The 27,039-nt window shown below is 48.9% G+C and overlaps 10 protein-coding genes across 10 annotated transcripts; 6 read left to right on the top strand and 4 right to left on the bottom strand.

Moving 5' to 3' along the window:
- Positions 1–748: 748 nt before the first annotated feature.
- On the bottom strand, positions 749–3,011 carry FMAN_02582 (uncharacterized protein; the record flags this gene model as incomplete). The annotated part of the gene is made up of 2 exons (XM_041820162.1): positions 749–2,940; positions 2,987–3,011. The coding sequence occupies 2 exons, from the start codon at positions 3,009–3,011 to the stop codon at positions 749–751; spliced, it is 2,217 nt and encodes a 738-aa protein (XP_041686069.1).
- Positions 3,012–4,160: 1,149 nt separating this feature from the next.
- Positions 4,161–5,058, top strand: FMAN_02581 (uncharacterized protein; the record flags this gene model as incomplete). The annotated part of the gene is made up of 3 exons (XM_041820161.1): positions 4,161–4,419; positions 4,470–4,498; positions 4,552–5,058. 3 exons carry the CDS (start codon positions 4,161–4,163, stop codon positions 5,056–5,058), a joined length of 795 nt encoding a protein of 264 aa, XP_041686068.1.
- A 254-nt stretch (positions 5,059–5,312) lies between these two features.
- Positions 5,313–6,879, bottom strand: FMAN_02580 (uncharacterized protein; the record flags this gene model as incomplete). The annotated part of the gene is made up of 3 exons (XM_041820160.1): positions 5,313–6,290; positions 6,342–6,543; positions 6,593–6,879. 3 exons carry the CDS (start codon positions 6,877–6,879, stop codon positions 5,313–5,315), a joined length of 1,467 nt encoding a protein of 488 aa, XP_041686067.1.
- Positions 6,880–8,018: 1,139 nt separating this feature from the next.
- On the top strand, positions 8,019–8,666 carry FMAN_02579 (uncharacterized protein; the record flags this gene model as incomplete). The annotated part of the gene is made up of 1 exon (XM_041820159.1): positions 8,019–8,666. One exon carries the CDS (start codon positions 8,019–8,021, stop codon positions 8,664–8,666), a length of 648 nt encoding a protein of 215 aa, XP_041686066.1.
- A 215-nt stretch (positions 8,667–8,881) lies between these two features.
- Positions 8,882–10,757, bottom strand: FMAN_02578 (uncharacterized protein; the record flags this gene model as incomplete). Its single annotated transcript, XM_041820158.1, has 2 exons — positions 8,882–9,788; positions 9,838–10,757. The coding sequence occupies 2 exons, from the start codon at positions 10,755–10,757 to the stop codon at positions 8,882–8,884; spliced, it is 1,827 nt and encodes a 608-aa protein (XP_041686065.1).
- A 1,906-nt stretch (positions 10,758–12,663) lies between these two features.
- Positions 12,664–13,701, bottom strand: FMAN_02577 (uncharacterized protein; the record flags this gene model as incomplete). Its single annotated transcript, XM_041820155.1, has 1 exon — positions 12,664–13,701. The coding sequence occupies one exon, from the start codon at positions 13,699–13,701 to the stop codon at positions 12,664–12,666; it is 1,038 nt and encodes a 345-aa protein (XP_041686064.1).
- A 1,829-nt stretch (positions 13,702–15,530) lies between these two features.
- Positions 15,531–16,190, top strand: FMAN_02576 (putative peptidylprolyl isomerase (FK506-binding protein homolog); the record flags this gene model as incomplete). The annotated part of the gene is made up of 6 exons (XM_041820154.1): positions 15,531–15,655; positions 15,712–15,776; positions 15,840–15,900; positions 15,961–15,981; positions 16,066–16,107; positions 16,163–16,190. 6 exons carry the CDS (start codon positions 15,531–15,533, stop codon positions 16,188–16,190), a joined length of 342 nt encoding a protein of 113 aa, XP_041686063.1.
- A 1,318-nt stretch (positions 16,191–17,508) lies between these two features.
- FMAN_02575 (putative ubiquitin-protein ligase (E1-like (ubiquitin-activating) enzym)) lies at positions 17,509–20,817 on the top strand (the record flags this gene model as incomplete). The annotated part of the gene is made up of 3 exons (XM_041820153.1): positions 17,509–17,514; positions 17,670–20,039; positions 20,089–20,817. The coding sequence occupies 3 exons, from the start codon at positions 17,509–17,511 to the stop codon at positions 20,815–20,817; spliced, it is 3,105 nt and encodes a 1,034-aa protein (XP_041686062.1).
- An 832-nt stretch (positions 20,818–21,649) lies between these two features.
- FMAN_02574 (uncharacterized protein) lies at positions 21,650–22,763 on the top strand (the record flags this gene model as incomplete). The annotated part of the gene is made up of 3 exons (XM_041820152.1): positions 21,650–21,652; positions 21,707–22,177; positions 22,227–22,763. 3 exons carry the CDS (start codon positions 21,650–21,652, stop codon positions 22,761–22,763), a joined length of 1,011 nt encoding a protein of 336 aa, XP_041686061.1.
- Positions 22,764–24,230: 1,467 nt separating this feature from the next.
- On the top strand, positions 24,231–26,679 carry FMAN_02573 (uncharacterized protein; the record flags this gene model as incomplete). Its single annotated transcript, XM_041820151.1, has 3 exons — positions 24,231–24,328; positions 24,381–24,511; positions 24,575–26,679. 3 exons carry the CDS (start codon positions 24,231–24,233, stop codon positions 26,677–26,679), a joined length of 2,334 nt encoding a protein of 777 aa, XP_041686060.1.
- Between the last annotated feature and the right edge of the window lie 360 nt (positions 26,680–27,039).

The following is a 27,039-nucleotide window of genomic DNA, read 5'->3' as shown; positions in this document are numbered from 1 at the left end:
TCGGTGAGCGTTGCAGCATCTTATTTATGGCCTCATTTGGAGGTTTCATTGATATCATGGGCAATGCGTGAGTCATCGACAAGGTATCGACTGTTGACAATTCGTGTTCAAGGCTATGGTGCATCTCAACCATGGCCTGATCTGCGTTGGCACCTAATCCTATATTTGATACCTCTATCAAGGGTCCTCATTATTGATATCCAAGTATGCCGCTTATTAAGAAGAAAGAGTTCAAGTACGATCCAGAACACAATGCCTGTTAGCCTGATTACCACTCTCCTTCAAACGACTAGTGAACTCATTTATTCTATTTATTTCTGCCCGGAAAATGCAACAATATCAGATCTCACATTGCTGTGACGCAACAATTCACAATAAATTGACACTTTTGGGCATTGTATAGTCTTGGAGGTGAGGTATCTTCGTGAATTAGTAGTTGAGTGCTACAGTCAGAATGCATCATGCAGTTACGGATGATCTGATCATATTCAGGCCAACAAGACCCAGCCGATCGGATCCTCCACGATACCCGCATGCATCTCACATTACCCGAGTAGATCACATCTAAGGTTAAATGCTATGTATGTATGTATCATGCATCTTGTCACGGCGTGTGGAGCAATCCATCAAGACATCGGCCCGGTCCGTATCCCTGTCTTGTCTGTCCGCGGAGATCTCACAGCAACCAATACCTTGCCATTGGGGAACTAAATAGCTTGGATTTCTTATTGCTTCTTGGGTCTTTTCTCTAACGCTTATAAGTGCCACTGATGGTATAATCCTTCTTCGGCCCCTTGACCGTGTACTCGATGCCCCACTCCTTCAGGTTGACGGCCTGGAAGGCAAAGTTGTACTTGACATCGTAGTAGTCGTCAATACACAAATGTCCTGCCTTGGCCTTCCATCCCTTACTCGTCGGTTCTGTGAACTCGATCTCGTGGAAAAGATAGTCTGCACGCTTTAAATCCTCTGGTTTAGCGAACCACACGCTCAGCACATCCTTGAGCTCATCATATCCCCAGACGTAACGACGTGTGGCCTTGAAGCCGAACCCTTGTTCGGTCTTGAACTCTCCCTCTTCGATATAGAGATACTCCATGCCCAGCTCATCATCGCTAGGGGAGTCCTCGCTAGGGTTGCCCGCACATCGCAACCCATCGTTCGTCTTCTCGCGGAGGAGGAACTGCGCAGTCCCACTAAAGTGTCCGCTCGGATGTGAGGGCAGTTTGCTGACAAGATCTCGCTCGAGTTTCCATGTACCGAGAAGACTTCGAAACACAGCGTGGGCCACGAATCTCGACGTCGTCAGGCCATCGGTTGCATCTTTGTGTGTCTGCTCGAGTGACTTCGTCGCAGCATCCTTTGAATCCTGGTCGTCACTAGCATTTGAATACCTCGCTGGTGTGAGCATGTCCAACGGCAGATTGTTATGCGGTAAGCTGGGAACCGGAGGCTCAAGAGGCTCGCGAATCTTCAACTCAAGTGCCTCTGCAATCTCATTCACCAGGTAAGGGTAGTCGCCCATTGGGAACTGCGATACTCGGGGATCATTTCGCAATTCGAGTGTTCGTTGAATCGAGGTGTCATCGCGAAGTTTATTCTTAAAGCTCTCAGATTCACGACCAGGGGATACATTGTCAGACCATAGCGCAGCCACAAACCGAGCCTGCATCTGCATCACACCCCAGTAAGGAGATCTATAGAATCCCACGAAGCCTAGATCCGGAACTTCGGGGTGATGAGTTCCATGGAAAGCCAGGGCGACAGGCTGATCAATGTGTTTTGGTGAGAAATGAAGTGCCTTCAAGACTTCTCCAGGAAGGTAGTTTATGCGAGGTGAAGCATCAAAACCTGTCGCAACCACCACTGCTGCAATGTCCTCAATCTTTGTGCCGTCGGACAGTGTAGCCGTAGATCCTTCGAGGCTTTCGACTTTGCCTTTCGACAAAGAAATCATTCCAGATCGAACAAAATCAGTGTACCATTCGCTAACAGCCAAATAGGGCTGCTTATCATCATTTGTGTTATCGATTTTGAGCAGTGGGGAATATTCCGATTGATCAGTGCCAAGAACGCCTTTGTAGACACTGTGAACCACCTTTGCTGTTGCTTCGGGGATGTGTCCTTGTGTGTTGGTCAGGGGTCGAGGGCGGTTGTTGAGGTTATACGAAGAAAAGTCGAGAGGGAGAAATGGCGCTGCGGCTTCTGTAGGCTTGGGGCTGGTATAAAGAGGGAACACCCATATCGGGCGTTGGATGACATGATGAATGCTGTACTTGTCGATATCGGTAATTCTCGATGGATCGGGTGAGTTGGCCTCGGAAGAAAGATGAGCGCCAATGGTTCCAGCGATCTCGACCCCAGACATCTGTCCACCAACTACGAGGATCTTCCCACCACCAGGTCTGCCTTCGCCCAGGAGGCTCTTCACATCTCTGTAATGGCTGCTGTGGACAACAGGGATAGGTGTCTGCTTCTCAAGACTCTCAGGTATAATAGGCTTCCCAAAGAAGCCAGAGGCAACAAGAAGATAGTCAAACTTCTTTGATTCAGTTCCAGCACCTGACTTGGTGCTGACAACCCACCCATTGGATGATCCCTCTGGCCGCTCTGCACTCTCAACTCGTGTACCAAGCTTGAGTTCAAAATTCTTGTTGCTCTTAAGGAACCGCTCGAGATATCTGTGAAGATACTTTCCAACCATCCACCCCTGTGGGAGTTGAGGGTCACTGTCTTCCCATGCAAGTTCACTAAACTGCATTGTATGCCTGCTCTGGTTCGCCCACATAAATGGGTGGACCTGTCTGCCATTATCCGTCTTTGACGTAGGCCACAGTCCTCCGATATCCTTCTGGGCATCGAAGATGGTAACTTTGAATTCGCCAGGGGCAGTGTTGTGTAACAGCGTTTTGGCTGCGACAAGTCCCGAAGGACCAGCGCCTATGATACTCAGCGAAGGTGTCAGAGATAATAAGGCGTGACTCACCAACAATACAAACCGTCTTGGCCATTTTTCTCACACCGGATAAGTACCTGGAGATACTCATATAAGAGCTCAATGACTCCTATACAATCCCTGTCCAAGGCTCACTTGTACGATGAGTAAGGGTTGAGCGATTTGTAGCAAGAAAGCTAGGATGAGGGGACTGATGTAGGATAAGCAAATTGAGAGAACAGCAGGTCTTCATATAAGACTCATGAATGTAATAACACCACCCCTTCACGACTGACCGTCAGCGGGCAAACACAATCTTAGGGTGATATACAGCATTCAGTGAGAAAAAGCATCCAATGGTTGAGCACACTGTAAGCGGTTTAGTCGATCAAGCTCCGCAACTCCCGAGATCTTCCAAGTCGTATGCGGCTTACCTAAGCGCTTGTGCTTGTGAAATGCATCAGATTGCGAATTCATATTTATTTGAAGAATCGACAAGGAATTATCGGATGAGAATAAAATTTGTTTTGCTTGGGCGATCTGGCTACCGATAAAACCGCAGATCTTTACATAGAGATTGCCTGTGTTGCTAAGTAGGTAGCTTAAGTTGTCTCATCTCAGAATTTGGTGTTGGTTTCTGGTGTAAGCGGCATAACAGTATATTATGTCCAACATGAGAATTAAGAATCGAGGTTTTGCGAGGTTTTTCTTTGGGTCCAATAACGAATATTTGAACTATTCGTTGAACCAACATGAGTTCATGATTTTTGTAAGACGAATAGAAAGATATTAGGTGTTTATGCTGGTTATGCAGGTCATCAACTCCAGCTAAACTCCGAGTCTAACAACCACCACTAACACTATCAACCCTGACATCACAACCCCCATCATAATCAGGAAACTTGGTGTCAGTATGATACAAAAATCACCTTGATGGCGAGGAAAATCAGTCGAATCTCGTCAATCCCAAGGTCCATAATATCAAATGCCGTTATCCTTTCAGAATTAGTAATGGTTCATTGCCCCGCTTTGTTGCGAATGTCGTCATACCTCGTAGAATTCGTCAGTTCCATCCTGTAGCTTCAAAGTAGATAAATACTCAAGCTCCAACTCTAACCAGATTATCTGACCAGTACCTAATCTTTCTTTAACCTCCAGTAACTCTCATTGACAAATTCAAACTCCCTTTGACCCCATTGACCCATCCTCACTTACCTTATACACAATGGCTTCTCATCACGTTCTCCTTCTTGGCGGCCACGGCAAAATCGCCCAGCTTCTCACTCCTCTCCTCCTCAAGCGCTCGTGGACTGTGACCAGTGTCATCCGAACTTCTGAACAGACCCCTGCCATCGAAAAACTTGGTGCCGGTCTCCCCGGTAAACTCAATGTCCTAGTACGTAGCATTGAGGACGTCACATCTCAGGATAAGGCCTTGAGTATCTTGAATGAAGTCAAGCCCGACTATATTGCTTGGAGTGCCGGTAGGTTAACATACGAGAATCACTCTTGCACCAATACTGATGAGATACAGGTGCCGGAGGTAAAGGTGGCGCAGAAAGAGTATGAACCAGCCCCATCCTCTTCAAATCAGCTCATTTACTGACCCCTCTCAGACTTTCAAGGTGGACCGAGATGCCGCCGTTCACTTCATCAATGCCGCAGCGTCTGTACCTACCATCACCAAGTTCCTTCTTATCTCATACCTAGCTTCTCGTCGATCTGGTGCTTCATGGTGGCCTGCTGGCGAATGGGATGAGTATAATGAGAAGGTCAACAACGGTGTATTGGCAAACTACTACAAGGCCAAGATCGGAGCCGATGAGGCCCTCTACAAGGTCTCCAAGAAGAGTCCTACTCTTGTTGGCATCGATCTGAGACCTGGAACTCTGACTGATGACCCAGCCACCAAAGTTGAGTTTGGCAAAACCAAGAGCATCGCTAAGAACGGTGTTAGCCGTGAGGCTGTTGCTGAGGTTGCCTCACATCTTCTCGCTGCCGATGGTGTCAAGAACGGCTGGTATGATCTCCTCGACGGTGACGAGGATATTCCAGCTGCTGTCGAAAGAGTTGTGCGAGAGAACGTGGATGCTGCTGAGGGCGAGGCCATATATGATGCTTGAAAGGGTGTCGGCATGCAGAAACATCACGGTCATATAATATTTCAAGTCATAAGGCATTCCGAATTCTTAATGATACATCGCAGCTGATGCGATCCACGCTTGTACCCCATTTTAACACCCCGGTGATCCATGCCTGCGACGGCGAATTGTAAAGACATGACAAGTTATGTAACATTTGTGCTTGCCTCAGACAAATGTGTGAAACATCACCATTTTGACTCCGTCCATATAGCTTTTCTTACATATAAAATAAATCATGTCGAAACCGGCTTCTCTGTATCCTCAACCGAGTAGGCGCGTAGTTGTCGAGTTCGCTCAAAGGTGTTTCGATAGCTGCCCTTGCTTGAACCAAGCCGGCTGTTGAGACGGACGCCATTTGCACATTCTTCGGGCCCTCCGAACCATTTGAACCTTAAAGCACGTATTTCCTCATTGAAGGTCTTCCAGCTGGTGGTGAAATAGATCACGGCGTTCCAAACGCCTTGCAAGGGAAGCACACAGCCACTGGCGACACTGAGGGGAAAGCTGATCCTGTCATGGTGCGTCAGGCTGTACAGCCGGTTGGCGGAGCTCGGAATCCAAGTGATCAACACAGCAAGACCGAAAATGAAGCTGGTGCGCAAGTATGCCATCTTGACTGGATCAAATTGTCTGAGCTTCATAGAAGCATTAGACTTGACGGCACGAAGTTTAGTCATTACTGAGAAGGGTGGCTGGCGAGAACTGTCGGATGTGCAGAGTGTCTCAAATCGTTGAGCTCTGCTAGAATTCGAAGGTTCAATATGCTCAAAAGAACTTGGTAGGGCCCAAGATTGGATGCGCGGAGGCATTGCGGCAAGAGGAGGACTTGGAAGTGTAGTCTCTTGTTGGCTTACTTGCCTCGGCTCTTCACGTGTGATCTGAACTTCTGTGACTGCAGTACCATAAAATTCCTGGCGAGGCGTGAGATTCTGAGGACAAAAGTCAGCTTCACCTGCCTCACTGGCATCGGGTGGGGAGGCTACCGCTTCTGAGGAGCCTCTGTGCTCACTACTCGAATATGGAATATGATCATTCTTCTCGATGTTGCCAATAACATCCATCACCATATGCCTGATCTGATTTCGAGTGTGGAAAACATGGTATCCAACAGCGATGTAGATCATGATGGAGAGGAATGAAAATATCCAGATTGGGATGTAGTAGGCGTAGAGGCGAACAAGACTCCAGTCAGTCCCAATCCAACACCAGAGCTACACATTGTCAGTATATGAGTGAAAGAAGAACTGCTACGAACCACTTACTGTAGCGTCTCCAAATATGAGACCTTCAGGGGAGTTGCGGATTGATATCAAAACAACTGCTGGGATAAAAGGGCCGCCGAAACAGATCAGGCAGTATAGCCAGGCATATTTGCGAAACATTCGAGGATCGGCATTGCAAAAGAACACGAGAAACACATTGATAGCCATGGCAAGTGACCACCAAGGGTCAGACTGCATGAACCTGGAGAACGAGGTTAGTGTTGAACCACAACCTGGGCCAAATATCATACCATTCGAAGATGAATGCCTGTGCCTGGCAAAGATGTGATCCCTCGCCCCTTTCGAGACCATCGTAGCCGATCATAGATGCAACACTCGCGCCGGCATTTGCGATCGAGGCAAAGATGAGAAACAAATTGGGAGTTGTTCGAAGTTTCTTGAAAAGGCCAAAGGTCAGCAGCACCAGAATGATAGCGATCATAGAACATCCTGCTCCGACTCGTTCGATAGTGATAAGAATCTCGATATGCTCAGGTGAGAAGGTCGGTCCTCGGTGATGCTCCGGATGGCCCTCCATGTTGACGTTTGGTGAGGCCAAAGCCTTGGAGTTGATGATGCGAAGAAACGAGGAGGCCAAGCGCTCGCTCCGCAAGAGAATGTGAACAAGCACAAAGGAGGAAAGAGAAGAGGGGTGGAAGGAAAATGGGAAGGAGATGATGCGAGCTCAACACGGTTGACTTACACACGGAAGGGGCGCTCGGCGACTGCGATAGAGTTGGCAGTTGCCATCAGTGGCAGGTTGAAGGTGGTGGCTTAGTTCCTTCCACATTGAATCATTTGATGAGCGAATGGGATAAGAGATGGGATAGTATTTCTCTGATAGTGAACAACTGTTAAAAAACGAAGTAAAGCCAATGCTTTCTTTCTTTTTGTTTCAATGCTATTGTTATTTGTTATGCTCAGATTAATTATGCCGCCCTTTTCATTATGTTATTTGTGTAAGCTTATATGACACTTGATCACTTAGACAAACCTTACGCATATAACCTTAATCATAGCCTTAAACAGCTCCAGATCCACTAGAGCTCGATAATAATCAGCTGTAAAGCTAAATGTTGAGATTTCTATTATTGCATGTTGCCAAGGAGACCACACCGCAGTCTCTTATTAATGGAACGTCCAGTCTGCGATAACGAGGCCTTGACTTAAACGACCACCATAAAGGCCATTGAATGAAAGTTTGACCGCAGAGCTTCTTTGGTCAAAAAGACAGACCAATACAAATCCTTGTGTATATCATTTCAACACGGCGATGGCAGATATAAAACTTCTATGAAAACAACCAACCAGATTAATAACGTAGCATCCAATTGGAGTGACCTTTTTTGGCCTTCATCACCATAATGGGACAAGCCTGCATACGTACCTCGGCTTCACAATGACTGCCACATCCTTGATTTCATTTCGATCGACCTCCATAAACCAGAGGCAAAGGCCTCGCATTTCCTCTCTTCTCATTCTCATCCCAACAATTGATTAACTAACCCTCACATGATGCAAGTTTCGAAGCTTCTAAGACCCATCTCCACTCAACTACCGAGCTTCTACATCTCCCGATCGGCCCCGCACTCCCGGGTCTTAAATCGCATCACTAGACCTCCCGTAATAAACACGACCCTCTCACACATCAACATCAAAGCCTTCTCGTCAGCCAAAATGGAGTTCCCACCCTTCCACAACTCGATCCTCTGCCCTGCACTTGACATGGTGCCAGAGAACGCACCACCTGATCTGTTCGCCACGGAATTATCCTTCTTTGCTTCCCATCCTTGGACGGCCTCTTTGATCTGCGCGCCTGATGCAATCCCTTTTCTTCCTTCATGTCGCGTTCCAAAGTCACAAGCGCATGACCAACTTTTTGGGAACACGCTCAATAATTCCCGTGGCTTAAGGCATCTTATCAGTCACTTTCGTGCGCCAAGTTTTGAGGTCGCCAAGGATCCTACACACAACATCACTGAGATCGCGGTGCTTGTATCGGTGGGCGAAGGTGTAAGCGGGTATCCCGGGATGGTTCATGGCGGAATTGTCGCGGCGTTGTTAGATGAGTCCATGGGTACCATCTTTGATTTGAACGGGACTTTGGGTAAAGAGGCTAGGGCGTTCAAGACACATAATGTGACGGGTGGTATAGATGTCAAGTATCTCAAGCCTGTGCCAACAGACAGCGTTGTCTGCATCACAGCTGTTGCAGAAGAGATTAATGGGCGAAAGACAAAGGTCAGAGGCGAAATGAAGGATGAGAAAGGCGAAGTGCTGGCGACTTGCTCAAGCCAATGGGTAGCACTGAAACCAAACTTGTGATTAATGGGGGTTGGCATACATGTATGGTGGCGAGCAGGCTCCTGGATTAGAGTAAGACTATATATTACTACGTAGAAATAAGAACAAAGGTATCAAGGAATGCAATAGGAACAAAGCAAAAGTGGTATATGAGATCCATACAGGAACCTTTCGCCAATACTGACAAGTCCATCTAATCAAGGTACCCATTGTTTCGGCCGTTAGTCATAACCCGATCATTTAGAGCTCTCTCCTCTCTCAGACTTCAACCCAGGAACAATCGACTTGACCGCATCTTTAACCTTGTGGGGGTCTTCCAAAGCTTCATAGGCGGCCTCTCGCTTACTCTTGTGTCCCTGCTGCCAAGATTCCTCTCGGTCATCCAACTCACTCTCGGCTGAGCTGATACTGCTTTGGCTTCTGTTCATGACCATGTTGATCATTCTGCCCTCGTTCTTCTTGACGTTGCGCTGGTTCTCCTTCATATCCTGCAGCTCCTGGTCCTCCCAGTGCATCGTAATTATACCCAGTCCTGGGAAGTTCCTCTCGAGAAACTCCTTCAGATAGGGCAGAGTTGATTTGTCCGGTCGGTATGTTCCGGAATCGTTGTCGATGATCAGCTGATAATATGCAGGATCATGTGGAGGATGCTCCTTTGGTGGTCCTCCAGGGATGTCTTCCTGCGGATGTGTCTTGGTATGAGGGTGTACATCATCTGAAGCAAGAGGCTTCTTAAGCCGTCGAATGAAGAATTCACCTGAGCAGGCGATATAAGTTTCAACATCCGAATGCATAGTGTGCTTGCTCAACATGTCGATACCGAATTCTTTGCCAGTCTCTGTAAATCTGAACATGCCGTCCAAGGTCAGAACATAGGTAAAGGTGCGACCTCCTTCGTCGAAGTGAACAAGCTTCAGGAATTGCTCCGAGGCCTCCGGTGAGCACGCATCAAAATCACCATATTCTGTCGATGCGTTGAAGTTATAGATACGACGATGCTGACTGTGCAGTGCTTTGTTCAGAATTGTGCCGCGCAAGCCCGCTGAAGAGTAAATCGATGCGATAATAGGTCTAAACTCGACAAAGCGATGATACAGCTTAGGAGGCACTGGCCCCTGAAGCTGCATCTCGTTTGCTTGGAAACTGGTAACATGTTAGCATAGACCATGTTAATCTTTTAGAAGAAACATACTCGTATTTTTGTGTCTTGCTCTTCTTGTTCCCGTCTTGGTCAACTTGCTGATCTTCATCCACTCGGGCATCGTCCTCGGCATTGGCGTTGACTTTGACACCGGCGATTCGACCGATCAGAGGACTGAAATGTTTGACCCATGTTGTTGGCCCAACAGTGTACATTTGCGCATAAGGCGGATCCGACGGCCCCAGAAGCTCCATGCTCAAACGCAATAGAGGTGTCATGTGAATGTTGTGGGTGACAACACTGGTAATAGCTTTGGCGAGGTATGCTCGTTTGCTCATCATGCGCTTCTTAGCCTCGTAAACGCGGCCAGGAGCGGGAATGCCTTTCCAGTCCGGGCCTATACTGGGCACTTTAACTGTGACATTGCCCAATCTATCATCATGATCGGGGAAATCTTCATCGTACATTCGGCACTTGAGAGTGAAGCCCGTTGGTGGGACGTTGGCGACAATCCATTCATCTTCCCACTCCGGCTCGGTCGTCTTCCTTATGGTTTTCGTACGGTGGGTGAGATCGGGATCCTCCTTATGCCGCTTCGGCTGGGTACCTTTTAGAGTCGCATGAAGGAAGGGATCCGAAGAGGCTGTAACAAAGTCGCCAGGAGCAAGATTCGAGGCACCGTGGAAGATGAATCGAATGGTATAGCCTTGCGGCGCATCTGGAAGAGGGGTCGGGTCGAAGCCACCGGGAGGTCCTTTTGTGATCTGATGCACACGGTCTTTGAGGCCGGTTCCAATCTTTGTAGGGCGCTTTATAGCGTGGTCATGATGATGCTCATGTCCGTTTTGTTGTGGGTTTGCACCGTTTGTCTGTTCTTGTGATACTCCATTGCCATTCCGTGTCGCAGTCTCGTCGTAGCTGTGACCGTTGGTTTGGCCATCGCCGTTGGTGCTGCTGATTGGAGCGCTCATTTTCTAACTAGACCCTTGTTTCTGCTGAAGAAGGCGAAAGAAAGATCAAGATTGCAATCTAACGAGTTTGCGCCGGATGATATACTGCTCGATACAGTAACCAAAAACTCTGCGTCACTTGAACGATAAGATGTTCTATCATCCGGGTACCCGAAGGATAGTTTTGTTATGACGATGAAGGAGGAGGGTTGAGTTCAATAACGGTTAAAAGAGGCTGGTTCGTAAGGGTCCTATCCTCGATAGATGGTGTGATAAGCGCCGTCGCAACCGTGGCTCTGGAACTGAACTAGAACTGCAACTATTACAATGGCGGCAGACGGTGGCTTATATTTGGAGCGCCATGCCAACCAGGTCATGATAATGGTTAGTAGGTAAAGGTACCTTTCTCCTAATCTCGTTACAGTGGCATGAGAACTTCACAGCCAAGGCTAGGCTTGGTCTACCCACGACAGCTGTATAACTCAACACCTCTTGGCGCCATGAAGCGTCGCAAGCTCTCATGCCAAGTCATTAAAAGTGCCATTGAATTTGCTATTTTCTGACGTCACCTCGAGTTGTGTACAGGGAAATGCATGCAGGACCTCACGGCTATAGCGGCATTTGATGTGCCAAGGGCTGGGCTGTAGCGGCTATGAGTGCCGCCCAGCGTGGAAACCCCTTGAGATTCACCCACTTGGATGGGGCTTTTGGGGAGACCCTGATCACTTTTCTCGGCGCAGCCTAGCAATTCTTTACGCGATGGCTTCGGAACGCGGCTCGCCTGTCAAACCCGATTTTTAGCTCAATCATGAGATCTGCATCGTAAATTTCGATTTTACTTGTTCATGATCGGCATTCTAGAGTTTCATATATTCTCTCCAATCATTATCTAACTACTACCACTTCTGGTAACAATCTTCACTTACACGCAAGCCGTCTGTTTGCTTCTCATCCTCAGCTTGAGTCAAGACACTGACATGTTCTACTAATAAAATTAGTTCATTGAAGGCTCAAGCTCGGATCTCGGATCCAATGTTGGCCAGGCCCTTGTTCTAGACAACAACATAGCCTCCATCTAATCATTCCACTGTCAATTCTAAGGCTGTATAAAGTCCATCTTTCAAAATCTGCCAAACCCATGTCTAATTAACCTTTATACGAACCAGTCAGCCCAATCTAACTAAGGTTGTTTAAATGTCCGAACGCGTTAGCGATAACTCAGAAACTCTTGTTTTACGAAATAGCGAATGAGAAGTCATTCCGCTGCCTGTATTGGCCTGCTCTTAAGCTTTCTGGTGCTTTATGCATGTTGTTACTGTTATTACCAATCCAAAACTGACACCTGCTAATCTTGTAGCTACGGGGCATACATATATAGGACACATATCTACGAGGAGACCAATGGATTGACCTTCTTATGATTCGGCAACTCCGTGAACGATATCACTCAATAATGATACATTCAGCCGCACATAGCTACGCTAGTTGTCTATTCAGCTACGGCACAGACCCCACGTGCCTTATATCAGCATCCAAATCAAGTCTCGGCTGTCGGTGAAGCTGGCTTGGATGGACTAAGTGGTCATCTTTCTTGCCAAAACATGCATTGGTAAGATATAACCTAACAAGGTACACTACATACTTATGTAAATCATGCCATCTGTGTCGCGGTCTGGTCCAAACGCTGGTTATTGTCAAATAGTAAGCAAGCACTTTAAACTGAAATCGGTTTTATCCTCATATCGTTTGACACAGTTTGTGGCATTCTTTGTGACATATTGTTTCTTCGTGGATGAAACGTCGAGTCGTTGCTATACACTCCTGATATTCACCACAGCAGTGACTGTCCTTAAGCAATGCATATTTCACACAAGTACAGACACAGATAGATAGAAAGCGATCCCAGCACTGATTAATAAGTGAAACATTAAAAGAGATCATAAACTGAATCAATCACCCTCCCAATCCTCCATACACAACCATTCGAGCCACACTCCCTCTTCTCAACCTCCGCATTCATAACCCTCCCCCCTTCAACCTCAAGCTTAAATCCCGCGCGCCCCTTGATATGTTTTCCATCCATTCTCCCGAAACCTGCCATAAGGAAGAACCGTGTCGCATCGGCGTTACCAGGCGCCTCAGCAGCTTTGCCGAACGACTTGAGCGCCTCGTTCGAAGGGACAAGGTAGATAACCTTGGAATTCTCCTTTGTACGACGTCCGGAGAATGACATGTCAAGACGATCTCTGAGGAACCATGGGGCAATAGTGTAGAGAAGTTCTCTGGCGCGAGACGTCTCGGGGTCGGCGGCCAATATATTCTTCATTGACTTGGAAGGGGAGTGCTTGATGGCTGGTAGAGAGTGCCGATTTCTGGCGGAGTCTTCACCGAAATAGGTGAGCAATGGATCAAGAATGTTGTCGATTTTGTAAACGACGCCGTTAGAAGCGGGAAGAATAATTGGTTTGCCTCTCCTGTCTTTCAGGAGTCTGGCTTGTGTGCCAGCACGCACTTCGGTCTTCGTCAGGCCCGGATTGGTGGTGATATCCCCCTTTGAGTCGGTATGAATTGAAAACCCTTCGATCGAGATGATGTTCTTATTGTATAGATCATGTGGAGCCAGTTTGCCTGGCAAGATATGTGTACGGAGAAGAGCGGCCAGGAGAGGATAACCAGTTGCTGTGGTCAGCTTCTCCGTGAGGCCATGGACCCTAGCAATCGCCTCGTTGGTAGGAGCGAGTATAGTAAATTCAAGACCAACGTTGTTGTCATTGAAACGCTCCTCGAATGCAGGTTCGGGAATTCCAACGCCATCTCCGGTTGACTTGAAGAGTTCATAGAATGCAGTCAAGTCCTTGTGCTGTTCCAGAACAGTGAGGACAGCATTGGTGCGATTTACTTTGGCTGATGCTCCAGCCAGGAAGACTATGGAAGCGCACAGCGCTGCTTTGAAGAAGTTTGTCATGTTTGAAAAAGGAGTGTCGAGTGGTAATTGTTCTGTTGAAGCTGATGTCTCACGTCGTCAGTCGCGGAGCCTCGTACCATTTTATAGATATTTCGACATTATCATTGGACTCTGTAGCTTTGACGATGTTACCCCAAGTCGAGTATTGCTGTGCATAAAGGAAAGGAAATTCAAGTTTTCTTGATTTTGGAGATTTTCAATGCAACGCTCTTTTGCGCCGTGATGCTTCATGCTCTTATACTCAAGTTAAAGTATGTGCTACTCCTTAGCTACGAAGAATCACACCCGAACATGTAACCGTGCACTGAAGATCAAACACACTGTTGAACCTTGATTCGAGCCGGGACGATCATACTTCTCACGGGCCAGCTTTATTCTCAGCCCTTTGTGATTATTTAATATGCTGTACGGCCGTAGTCTTCCACGACAACGCCGAGAGCCCATAAATCCATCAGTTTCCGTATGGAACACCAGTATTCGGATAATTTTATGGCGTTTGGGGGCGTAAATGGCACGATCAAGAAACACTGGGATGTTTGATGAGAATACCGAGTATTTTCTTATATGAATTTCTGAATTTACTATCTGTAACTGATATGTAAAGGTAGTGATAATGAAGGACGATGTCTCGCAATGCAATATGGAGTGTTTCCTCCGTAGTCATTACCCTAGGTCAAACTCGATAACGACACAAATATCCTGGTTTCAATCTCTCATATCATATATAATCATTAGGAGAGTCTAAGACAGTAGCTACATAGTCATATAGAAATCATAGAAGTGAAGGATGTAAAAGGTGCGTATGATTCTGCTCACACAAGTTCATTCCCATCATATATGCCTTACCCTAGAGCACTGTGATTCTCGCAGCTGGTCGCTGCGCTACCTTACCTACTCAGGTACCTAGTACATCAATATCTACGCTGAGGGACGATCTGGGGAAGCTGGTGGCTGAAGTAAGTTTAAGCGAGGTCATTAAGCCACGCTGGATCGAAGCTCTTCTAATCAACGTCCCTTTCTTGACGTTACTATTTAAATCTTTTATCCCTACGAACTGCCTAGACTGCTTAACGCGGATGACGTTGGTGAGAATTCCAAGTGCCGGCTTCAAAAGATACTCTTTCTTTGCAGCACATATCGCCATAGCGGATGTACCTCCGAAGCAAGGTACATCTCTCATCGATAGGCGCCATTGTTCAGGGTCCGAGTCCCTTCTTACATCGGCCAAGAACAATCACGACATCTGCTTTAATGCGGTATTTTATCCGATTGATGAGTGACATTAACTCCCGGACCAACAAGTGTTCCTATTGAGCCAAAAGTACTCGTTCAAGGCGACAAAAAGGCTGATGAATGGAAGTATCTTTAAGCTATTCGTGACCTCCTTCGATTCCGTGAGCTTCTCCCAATCGTCATCCCTAGTGGGGCCTTCAGGCAAGCTGATTGGTACCACTCGTGATTCCAGTTGCCATTGCCCCGCCGTCGATCTGACTGCCCCGCCATTTGCTCCCCTGAGATCCAATGGAAAGAGCTTATCGAGCTTCTGAAGCCATTGATCATACGGGGAGCTCAACAGAAGAAATCCAATCCCATTGTTCCTGTTCCTGGGCCTGGCACCGCATCAGCACCGCATTTCAGTTGCCTCGTCCCAACGCTTGCTTGCTCAGCTGTTAGGTTTAGGTACTGTAGGTATAAAGCTCCACGCTCGCCTCCTCTTTTTCAAGATGCGCCCTTTCTCTCCTGCATCCATCGTCCGCGTTACTCGCACATCCACTCGAATCAATCCCTTTTTTACCCAACCACGCAACTTTTCTTTCACACAAGCCATAATGGGTGTTCAGAAGACCATCATCTCCGAGGGCAGCGGCCCCTCTCCCAAGGTTGGCGAAAAGGTCACCATCCAATACACCGGCTGGGTCAAGGACGAGTCCAAGCCTGACAACAAGGGTGACCAGTATGTTCATTCGTACGCCCGCCGCTCTTGAACATAGTTGACGACTCTCTTCATAGGTTCGATAGCTCCGTAGGCCGCGGTGCCTTCGTCGTCACCATTGGTGTTGGCCAGGTCATCAAGGGTACGACTCCCTATTCAATTTCGGCTCCATAACGCAGAAGTCAACGAAGCTGACTCAAAACAGGCTGGGATGAGGGTGTTACCCAAATGCAGCTCGGCGAGAAGGCCCTTCTCGACATCACCCCGTAAGTGATCTCAACATCCTCAGATTAGCTGATATTCGAAATGCTAACAATCACTGGCAGTGACTACGGCTATGGCGCCCGGTAAGATCTCAAATTCGGGCCAATGGCTACGATGCCTATGGTGACCAAGCTATACTATGAGGAAACAGCTAACACAGATAACAGTGGCTTCCCCGGCGCCATCCCTCCCAACGCCACTCTCCTCTTGTAAGTTGATTGCAGGCTACCAGATAAATGAACAACCTACTGACTACTCCTTCAGCGAGGTTGAGCTCCAGAAGATCAACTAAGCCCCCCAATTATCTACCGTTATCCTTCGATCGATTTTGGAGTTATGAAGCTTTGACAGGCTTATAATGAGCTGCAAATGCTCAAAGAATACAACGATCGACCTGGTGCTCATTATACCCCTACAGACATGTGGCATCGGGGTGCAGTATGGAGTGAGGAACCAAACATGGCGACTTCTACATATTTCCTAGGGACGGTCAAATAAAGAATAATTGAGATCCCACATGAACCTCTGTGATATGACTACTGCTGGCATGAGTTTTCGGTGAACCAAAGGATGCACCAATGAATTGAGTGATATAATCAAGCATCTCAGTGCCACATCCCAAGCTGCTAATCAAGTATGATTCTTTGTGGCGTAAATGAAGCTCTTAGTATGGCATCATGAGTAGAAATGCCCCGCGTACCTCGACCCCGCCGTTAAATCTCATGATGGACCTGCATGATTCCGAGGATGCCTGAAGAAGAAGAAGAAGAAGAAGAAGAAGGTCGAGATCGCTGCAGTACCCGAAAAAGTCATGCTGATGTATCCGTAAGGGTTCTATACACCCGAAACTAACCGTGTCAAGTCAATGGAATCCAACAGAAGCTTAGTATCAGTAGCAATCAACTGCTAGACCCATGAGAGGGGCGTTGCCTCACGAGTAGCTTTCACCCTAGCAACCTTGAACGACCATGCAGTTGACTTGCTGCGGGGCTGCTGTGCCACGCTGAGCTTGTGTACTTGAGGTAGCGAAAACGTCAATATAGGCTGCTGTTGGGTGAATGATTCATTGAAACAGCTCAAATTTGTTCACTACAACAAATGCAGTATACATGAATTGATGATAAGAAATGCATACCTAGGTACCTAGGTACCCAGTAGTGATGCCTTGCACTGATTGATACCTCAGGCCAGGTGGCTTATTAAAGCTGAGGCGCCCGCTGACAGTATGGTCAGTGGGGCAAGACAGCTCTGCCTGGGGACTTGAGCCATTACCTCATCACCGTAGGACACTCCCATGTCGCGCTCTTGTTCCACTCAACTTTCAAAGTCAGAATCTCTCTTCTTACAAACCACATTTGACCATACTCACAACACAATTTTACGAGTCTACGGTCTGCGGCAAAGATTCACATCGCTCGCGGACAACCCATTCTACTTTCTCCATCTCTCACCGTCTCCTTCTGCTCTTTGGCGGGGTTGAGCTCTGCCTGGTGTTGGATCGCCCTCGCAACGACTGACGCAGCGTTTCCAACATTACCACCTCTTCAGAAACAGACAAGCTGGGGAAGCGAAAGCTCTCCAACGGGGAGTCACCTACCCATAAAAGAATAATGGCCGTAAGTCTGGATCCTCTGTACTCCCTATCTCGGCTTGCCGCCTGCCAAACTCTTGCTTGAAGCATCAGAACATGTGAAAAGCAGGTGTCGCTTGAGAGACTTTCACTGTGAACATGCAAACAGGACCCGGAGATTCTAACAGTCCGTCTCAATAGGAACAAAAGCAACCAGAGGTCGACCTTGCGACCCGAATGCAGGTCGATGAGTCTGTGGTCGGACACAACGAAATCGACGAGTCCCTCTACAGCCGACAACTTTATGTGCTGGGCCACGAGGCCATGAAGCGCATGGGTGCTTCTAATGTGCTCATCGTCGGTCTAAAGGGCCTCGGCGTGGAAATTGCCAAGAACATCGCTCTAGCTGGTGTCAAAAGCCTTACCCTCTACGACCCTGCTCCAGTCCAGATTGCGGACCTCTCGTCCCAGTTCTTCCTCACACCCAGCGATGTCGGAAAGCCCAGAGATGAGGTCACTGTGCCTCGTGTCGCCGAGCTCAACGCCTATACCCCCGTTAAGCTCCACCAGTCTCCTGGCCTTGATGGTGAACTTTCGCAGTTCGACAAGTACCAAGTTGTTGTTCTGACCAATGCGCCTATCCACCAACAAAAGGCTATCGGCGACTACTGCCACAGCAAGGGCATATACGTCGTTATTGCCGACACATACGGTCTTTTCGGCTCCGTTTTCTGTGACTTTGGCGAGAAGTTCACTTGCATCGATCCTACCGGCGAGACTCCCCTTAACGGCATCGTGGCCGGCATTGACGAGGAGGGCTTGGTGTCTGCGCTTGACGAAACTCGACATGGACTGGAAGATGGCGATTACGTGACATTCTCCGAGGTGGAAGGAATGGAGGCACTGAACGGAGCCGAGCCCCGAAAGATCACGGTGAAGGGCCCTTATACCTTTTCAATCGGTGATGTTTCTGGACTCGGTCAATACAAGCGAGGTGGCATGTACCAACAGGTCAAGATGCCCAAGATCATTAACTTCAAGGACTTCACCACTGCGCTCAAGGAACCCGAGTTTCTTATCTCAGATTTTGCCAAATTCGACCGACCTCAGCAGCTGCACCTCGGTTTCCAGGCACTCCATGCTTTCCAACTTACTCACAAGCGACTTCCTAACCCCATGGACGATGATGACGCTATTGTTGTTCTCGGTGCCGCCAAGAAGTTTGCCGAGCAGGAGGGTCTGGACATTGAGCTGAATGAGAAGCTTCTGAAGGAGCTGAGCTACCAAGCCCAGGGTGATCTTAACCCCATGGCTGCCTACTTTGGTGGTATTGTGGCACAGGAGGTCCTCAAGGCTGTTTCTGGCAAGTTCCAGCCCATCAACCAGTGGATGTACTTCGACTCTCTTGAGTCCCTGCCAACATCTACCAAGCGATCTGCGGAGCTCTGCAAGCCTATCGGTAGCCGATATGATGGACAGATCGCTGTATTCGGTACCGAGTTTCAAGACAAGATTGCCAACCTGAAGCAGTTCCTCGTTGGCGCTGGTGCCATTGGTTGTGAGATGCTCAAGAACTGGGCCATGATTGGTCTCGGAACAGGACCCGAGGGCAAGATCTGGGTGACCGACATGGACTCGATCGAGAGGAGTAACCTGAACCGTCAATTTTTGTTCCGCGCCGATGATGTTGGTCAGATGAAGAGTGACCGTGCTGCTCTTGCTGTTCAGCGAATGAACCCTGACCTCGAAGGCCACATGGTAACACTCAAGGAACGCGTTAGCCCCGAGACCGAGAATGTTTTCAACGAGGATTTCTGGCGAAACCTTGATGGTGTCACCAATGCTCTCGACAACGTTGAAGCTCGAACCTACGTTGACCGCCGATGCGTCTTCTTCCAGAAGCCTCTTCTCGAGAGTGGTACTCTTGGAACCAAGGGCAACACGCAGGTCGTTCTGCCCCATCTCACCGAGTCTTATTCATCCTCCCAGGACCCTCCCGAGAAGGAGTTCCCTATGTGCACAATCCGAAGTTTCCCCAACAAGATCGATCACACTATTGCCTGGGCCAAGGAGTACATGTTTGAGAAGCTTTTTGTCAAAGCTCCTCAAACTGTCAACCTGTACTTGACCCAGCCTCAGTTCATTGAGAATTCTTTGAAGCAGGGCGGTAACCAGAAGGAGACTCTTGAGACGATTAGGAACTATCTCACGACTGAGAGGCCACGAACGTTTGAGGACTGCATTGCCTGGGCCCGTCAGTTGTTTGAGACTGAGTTTTCCAACAAGATCCAGCAGCTCTTGTATAACTTCCCCAAGGATTCTGAGACCTCGTCTGGTACTCCCTTCTGGTCCGGACCCAAGCGAGCTCCCGATGCGCTCAAGTTCGACCCCAACAACCCTTCTCACTTCGGATTCATTGTTGCGGCAGCCAACCTCCATGCTTTCAACTACAACATCAAGTCTCCTGGAACCGACAGGTCCATCTATCTGCGAGAATTAGACAATGTCATCGTTCCAGACTTCACACCCAGTTCCAACGTAAAGATACAGGCCGACGATAAGGAGCCTGTGGTAAGTATTTTTACATCCGATTTAACAACCAGTACTAATTCATGATCAGGAGCCCGAGTCAAGCAACTTCGATGACAATGACGAGATCGAGAAACTGACCACCAGTCTCCCATCGCCCAGCTCTTTGTCTGGATTCCAGTTGGTCCCTGTTGACTTCGAGAAGGACGATGACTCGAATCATCACATCGACTTCATCACTGCTTGCAGCAACCTCCGAGCAGAGAACTACAAGATTGAGCCTGCTGATCGACACAAGACCAAGTTCATCGCTGGCAAGATCATTCCCGCCATCGCTACGACTACGGCATTGGTTACCGGTCTTGTGGTGCTTGAGCTGTACAAGATCATCGATGGCAAGGATGATCTAGAGCAGTACAAGAACGGTTTCATCAACCTGGCTCTGCCTTTCTTTGGCTTCAGTGAGCCTATTGCTAGCCCCAAGGTGGAATACCAAGGCCCTGAGGGCAAGGTTACGTTGGATAAGATTTGGGATCGGTTTGAGATTGAGGACATCACTTTGAAGGAGCTTTTGGATACCTTCAAGGCCAAGGGTCTGACCATCAGCATGCTGAGCTCAGGGGTTAGCCTCCTCTACGCTTCATTCTTCCCTCCTTCGAAATTGAAGGAGCGTTATGACCTCAAGCTGAGCCAGCTGGTTGAGACGATCTCAAAGAAACCTATTCCTTCACACCAAAAGGAAGTCATTTTTGAGATGGTTGCTGAGGATCTTGCTGAGGAGGATGTTGAAGTGCCCTACATCAAGGTCAAGATAGCATAAGCATTGTGACTGTGAAGCTTTTGAGCAGTCTTTTGAAGTATGTATATGGGATGTTTGAAACGACTGGAGTGCAAATGAGCACATGAACGATGAAAGGAATCAGCCTATAAAGATAGATAAATTCATTGCGGTATGACAAAGTTTATGCAGACTTTTCTCCGATTTGCTGTTGACTATTCTGAGACCCCAGCGATCTTCTTTTCCCGTATGCAAACGAAAACATATGCTGAATTGCCGAGACTATAACCTTGACTCGATAAGGAAGGGGATTTTTCTTTACCAAGCCAGTCGTCATGATGGACATGGGCTTATCAAGACAGTAGAGCATGATAACTAAGCAACTCGCAGTAAAGCGGGGTCGATTATTACGCCACGATTATGGAATGCTTCCAAGCGTGGCAGCCAAAGCTCTAGGACGGAATAGCTCAGGAATGGAAGCTCTCGGGGAACCCACCAGACGGAGGAACAGGCCCTAGGGATTGGGAGGACGGGCTTTATCTGGTTGGTAACTAAGCTGCCATAGCTTGTGAGGGGCTGCTGAGCAAGTCATGAGTGAGCAAGGGTTCCATCATGTATGGCGATGGCCACTTTTCTCGTAGTGTACTCTCTTCAGCTGCAGCTATAAAGGTGTTGGTTGTCGCCGTCATTGAAAGATCCGATTTGTTTTATAGACATGTCAATGCAAGGAATTCGAATCCGATCATCTCGAGTTCTCAACAGGAGTTCCCTCTTTAGACCACTGCAACAATCGATTAGATCCATCACATCTATCAGAGCATCATCGTTTAAACCGTCCCTTCTCACACAAGTTCAGCCCCCACATCAAATCAGAATGGTACACAGACCAGATACTCTCACTGCTCTTCTCAGCTTGCTAACAGAGCTACAGTCAAGCACTGGTAAAGTCACTGACTGGGTCAAGCCCGGCGACACATCTGGCGAGTTCAAGCGTCAAGTCAGCTCATTCCGAGACTGGATCTCTCGCGATCCCAACGCCAAGTACCCTGCTGAGGCCGGCCGATATCACCTCTATGTGAGCTACGCATGCCCGTGGGCGTGCCGTACACTCATCGCCCGCAAACTTAAGGGCCTTGAGGACATCATCTCCTACTCAGTTGTGCATTGGCATCTTGGTGAGGGAGGCTGGCGATTTGTTTCCAAAGATGAGGATGTTCCCGGCGACAATGTGATCCCTGATCCTATCAAGGGTCATGAGGGGTTCACTCACTTGAAGGATGTGTACTTTGAGAGTGAGAAGAACTATGATGGTCGATACACCGTGCCAGTTCTGTTTGACAAGAAGACAAACCGAATTGTGAGCAACGAAAGCAGTGAAATTCTGCGAATGCTTGGTACTGAGGCAAGTTATTTAGTATGTGCTTTGCCTTATGAATACTAACCTAGTCTAGTTTGACGACATGCTGGATGAGAAGTACAAGGCCATCCAGCTGTACCCTGAAGATCTCCAGAAGCAAATCGAGGAGGTCCATGAGTGGCAATACGGCGGCATCAATAACGGTGTTTACAAGTCCGGCTTTGCGACCACCAGCGAAGCCTACGAGCGTAACGTCGTAGCCCTCTTTGAAGCCCTGGACCGCGCTGAGAAGCATCTCTCCGAGCAACAAGGCCCCTACTGGTTTGGCGACAAGATTAGCGAAGTCGACATTCGACTATTCGTCACGATTATCCGCTTCGATCCCGTCTACGTACAGCACTTCAAGTGCAACATCCGCGACATTCGCTCAGGATACCCAGCTCTGCACAAGTGGATGCGGAACCTGTACTGGAATGATCCCGCGTTCAGTGATACTACGCAGTTTGAGCACATCAAGTGGCACTACACCAGGAGCCACACTCAGATAAACCCTTTCTCTATCACGCCTGTTGGACCTCTGCCGCATATTCTGCCGCTTGAGGAGGAGGTAACTGCCGCGCAGAAGAAATAGGACTGAATATTGTCAATATTGGATAGTTAGTGTAAAAAAACAAAAAAAAAAGAATATTGAATATTTATTTGTTGCAGAATATTTGCATGGTTTATTATGCAACCATGAGCCGAGTTTTATTGTTGATGGGATGAAACTGAGGTGAAGCCCAATGGCTGGGTTGTTTCAAGGCGCACAGTACAGGTACCCGAGATTTTAGTGGAGGCAGTGGAACGACGCGACTGAATTCCATCAGGTGGAGGCTCATTCTCAGTGCGTGCAGCAGTATCAGACAGTGCACTCCAGCCGGGTCTATCCACTGTTTCTCCTCATTCTCATCCACAAACAAATCAAATCAGTCAATCAATCAATCATCAACAACATCTCATTCTTCTGTTCAGTCAATGCCCACGGGATAATTTATTTCAATTCAAGACAGACAAGAATATTCTAGCATATTATACCTGCTTTGTTGCTATATTACCTGCCTAGAAACAGGGTCTGACTTGTTCTATTGCCAACTGTCACTCACGCTAACAGCGCTAACAAGTGTCGCTCACTGGACACTCAAGCCCTCGCGCTCGCTGTTCCCTCACGTCACCTCCACTCTCTCTCACTCACCTCTCTCTCGTCTTTCTCGCCCGCTTTCGGTCTCTCCCTCTCACAACCACGTCAAGCCACCGAAAACAATCCTCGATATCCGTACATCCCAACACCCAACCTAGTCCACCTCAACCATCTCCTGCGTCTTGCGCACCGTTAAACACTGTCACGCTTTCCGCTGAACCGCCCGCCTTTGACATCATTCCACTAAACCCTTGGACTTCTTTCAATACTATACTTGCATCAAGTCAATCAATATTTACCCGCTCGACGAACCAATAATTACAATACACTCTCTCCCTCGCTGGGCCCCTGCTTGTTCTTGATTGGGGCTTTTCGACTCGATAGAGGCTTGGCTCCACCTCTGGTTCGCCTTGTCCACCACCACCAGCAACGCAAAGCAAAGCTCAGCACAGCACAGTCCAGCACAACCGCAAGGTGCACCACCATCTTAGGACGTCACCCTTCTCCGTCAACCACCAACTCGCTCGACCTGATCTCCTTTCCACGCTCTTGTTCACCAAAGTCCCCTACCTTGACTGTTACTACGGCTGCTGCCTGAATTCACTGAACGATATTCACCCCGCGGGTTCTCCTCACCTGACTCACCGGCCGAACGAATTGATCATTCTACTCTCCGCACAATACTCAATCCGCTATCGCAACTTCTCGCCACGGCGTCATCCCTGCTTGTTGCACCAACAACTAATAAATTTCCAAAACCCACACTCTGTCCGAACTCGAAGCTACCATCCTTCAAGGGAAGACAATTCTCTAAAGGCTACCTCGATTGTGCTCGCACGTCCACCTTGAGACACTTCACACTTCTTTATACTATACCGCCGATAACTCGAATGCGCTCATAGCGCCAACTTTTTCTTCATCATGGTAATCCGCTATGAGGCCAATTTCTTGATCTACTTGCGGGAATCACCGTTATGTACCAAACCGCCAAGTCTCCCTCCAGCTGAAGACTGGATGGGGTGAGTAGCATGACCCTCTCAAGTCATATTCAAGTCTCCTAACCTAGATTAGACCCCCACCCGAGCCAAATCGCACACAAACAAAGCTTCCTGGCGACCGACCTCGGTCCAATGACAACCCTCTGCTTGACCAGAGTAATCGCCGTCCTGGTGTTGAGAGACACGTTTCGAGGAATAGTGCCAGTTTGTCTCTCTCGTCCTTCGCTCCTAGGCTCCCCGTGTACTGACCGGCGCGCACCTATCTAGACCCTGAAGACCTCGTCTTTGCACCACCCCGAACAGCGTTTGCTTCAGCGCGAGGCAAATCTTCGCTAGAAACGGACAAAATTGCCAAGGAGTCTGACGCTTCGGGGCGTTTCGGCAACTTTCGAAGTCGTAATGGAGATCTTGATGTCGACCGATTTCGTGATGGACGCAATGGCAATGGTTACCGCCGTCGTGAAGGCGAGAGCGAATCAGATGGCTGGAGTACTGTGAAGCCACGCAAGAGTTTTGGGCACGAGGGTGCTGAGCGTTTCCATGGGCGTATGGGAGGCAACTTCCGAGATGACAAGCGACAGCCCAAAGAACGTGACGACGCTGCTCGGGATCGCCCTGCACGAAACTTTGACACTTTCGCCAGAGACGGAGACGATGAGGGCAGGCCTCGAAACGGAACGAACAGGAACAAAACTGAGCCATGGTACAAAAACGAGTCTAATGCAGTCACCACTCCCGCTGTTGAAGCTACTGCCACCCCCGACAAGCGTGAACGAATTGATCGCGCGAAGAGCTGGAGAGATCGCGATGCGATCGTTGATACTCCTGATGATCGTCATAACAACAACAGTCGCACCAATGATCGACGATGGGGACGAGACCGTGATCAACGAGTCGAGCGTGAGCCTGAATGGCTAGACGAACCTCTTGAGGAGCATCCCGAAGCTCACACGCAGCAAGATTTCCAGAAGTGGATGGAGGAGATGAAGAAGGCCAAGGCTGGAATCCCTGCTGCTCCTGGTAAATCCGCGAATGCCGAGGCAGCTGAAGCCATCATCGAGGCTGAAAAGCCCCCTGTGCAGTCTGCCCCAGCGGTTCAAGCTGGACCTGATAAGTTCTTCATGGCGTTTGGATCGAATGCTGGTCTGGATACTCCTCTTGCTGAAGAGACCAAGGAACCTGTCAACAAACCCAAGGCAGCTGGCAAATCTTCCAGGTTTACGTCTTTCTTTTCGCAACCCCAGGACGAGCCTCGAGGCAAAACAGAACCTCCAACTCCTATGACAGGACCTCCTGTCAACAGCGGTATGCCTTTGCCTCTCCCCTTCGCTGGCGGCCCAGCTCCTCCAGCGGGCGGCGAGGATGAGCGACAAGCTTTCCAGCAACTGCTGGCAAAGTTACAGAAACAGACGATGAGCGCCACACCACCAGGACTGCCCGCGTTTGCCGCCCCTCAAGGTACACCGCCAAATGCTGGCAGGCCGAACGCCATTACCTCCCCCGAATCTCCTTTCCAGCAGTATGGACCTGATCGACGAATGGACGGTCCTATTGGCCGAGTCCCGCCCCAGCATGTTCAAGAGATTCTTGCACCTCGACCCCAGCCACAAGCTGCTCGCCCCGAGCAACTTCTTCAGGATCTTGTTGGCCAGCGCCAGCGAGCTCCCAGTCAAGGTTCTGGACGCCCTGATGCCGCTCGTAACAACAGTAACACTGAGTTCTTGATGAATCTCATGAGAGCACCTCCTGATGCCCAGCGCAATGAACTGTTGATGCGCATGGGGCCACAGCAGCAGAAGCCACCACAGATGCCTCAGGAGCCCGATTTCCCCAGAGACGACCGTGGTCCTCAACGTCAAATGCGCCAACCACCGCCTGGCTTCCCCATGGAAGAACGATTCCACAACCCTCCTGACGCTGATGTTCGACCCAACCAACCTACACAGATCTTGCAACGCCCACCCCCACCTCCTGGTCTGGACCATCAGATGCCTCCCAGCTGGATGCCTGGTGGCCAAATGCCTCCTCCTCAGCAGCGAGGCCCTATGATCCCTCCCCCAGGGCTTCCTGGTGGTCTCGGTGGCCCTGGTGGCCCTGGTGGCCCTGGACCCAACCGTAACATGCCCATGCCTCACATGTTTCCTCCCAACTTCCCTCCTGGCGTGATGCCTCCTCTCGAGGCCTTGGGTGGCCCTCCTCCTCGAAACATGCCTCCCCCTGCCTTCTATGGCGGCCTCCCTCCCGGATTCATCCCACCTGGGCTCGGCGGCTTCAACGGCCCCCCTGGACCTGACTTCCCTGGCGGTCCCTTTGAGGGCCGCGGTATGCCTCCTCCCGGCAACGGCCGTGGCGCCGCTTTCGGGAGACCTTAATCACATCTCATACGAATACCGTGCTTCAACGCATCGAACCAAACACTCCTCGACCACAAAGTCTGTACCACCTTTGTACGGAATCAATCAGCCTGTCTGCAGAAACATTTGAAAGTCAAAGCCTTACAATTAACAAAGGGGCTTCTTCCACTACTGTACGAATATCTACCGAAATCAACTCACCGCATCTTTGGAACGCATGCTTGGAATCAGGGTACGCCCTGTAGCTAGTAACTTGTTTTTTTAACATGTCATTTTTGGGAAGCACGGCGATGGGGGAAATCAAGGGATATAGGCATGATGGTTTTACTCGGTGAAAGTTAGGTAGTGAATTCAAATGGATTGGTTGATGGGCGATTT

The sequence above is a fragment of the Fusarium mangiferae genome, assembly GCF_900044065.1.
Source record: "Fusarium mangiferae strain MRC7560 genome assembly, contig: FMAN_scaffold010, whole genome shotgun sequence".
In the NCBI taxonomy this organism is placed as follows: Eukaryota; Fungi; Ascomycota; class Sordariomycetes; order Hypocreales; family Nectriaceae; genus Fusarium; species Fusarium mangiferae.
Note: the sequence above shows the minus strand (reverse complement) of the source record. Positions and strands in the feature narration are given on the sequence as shown.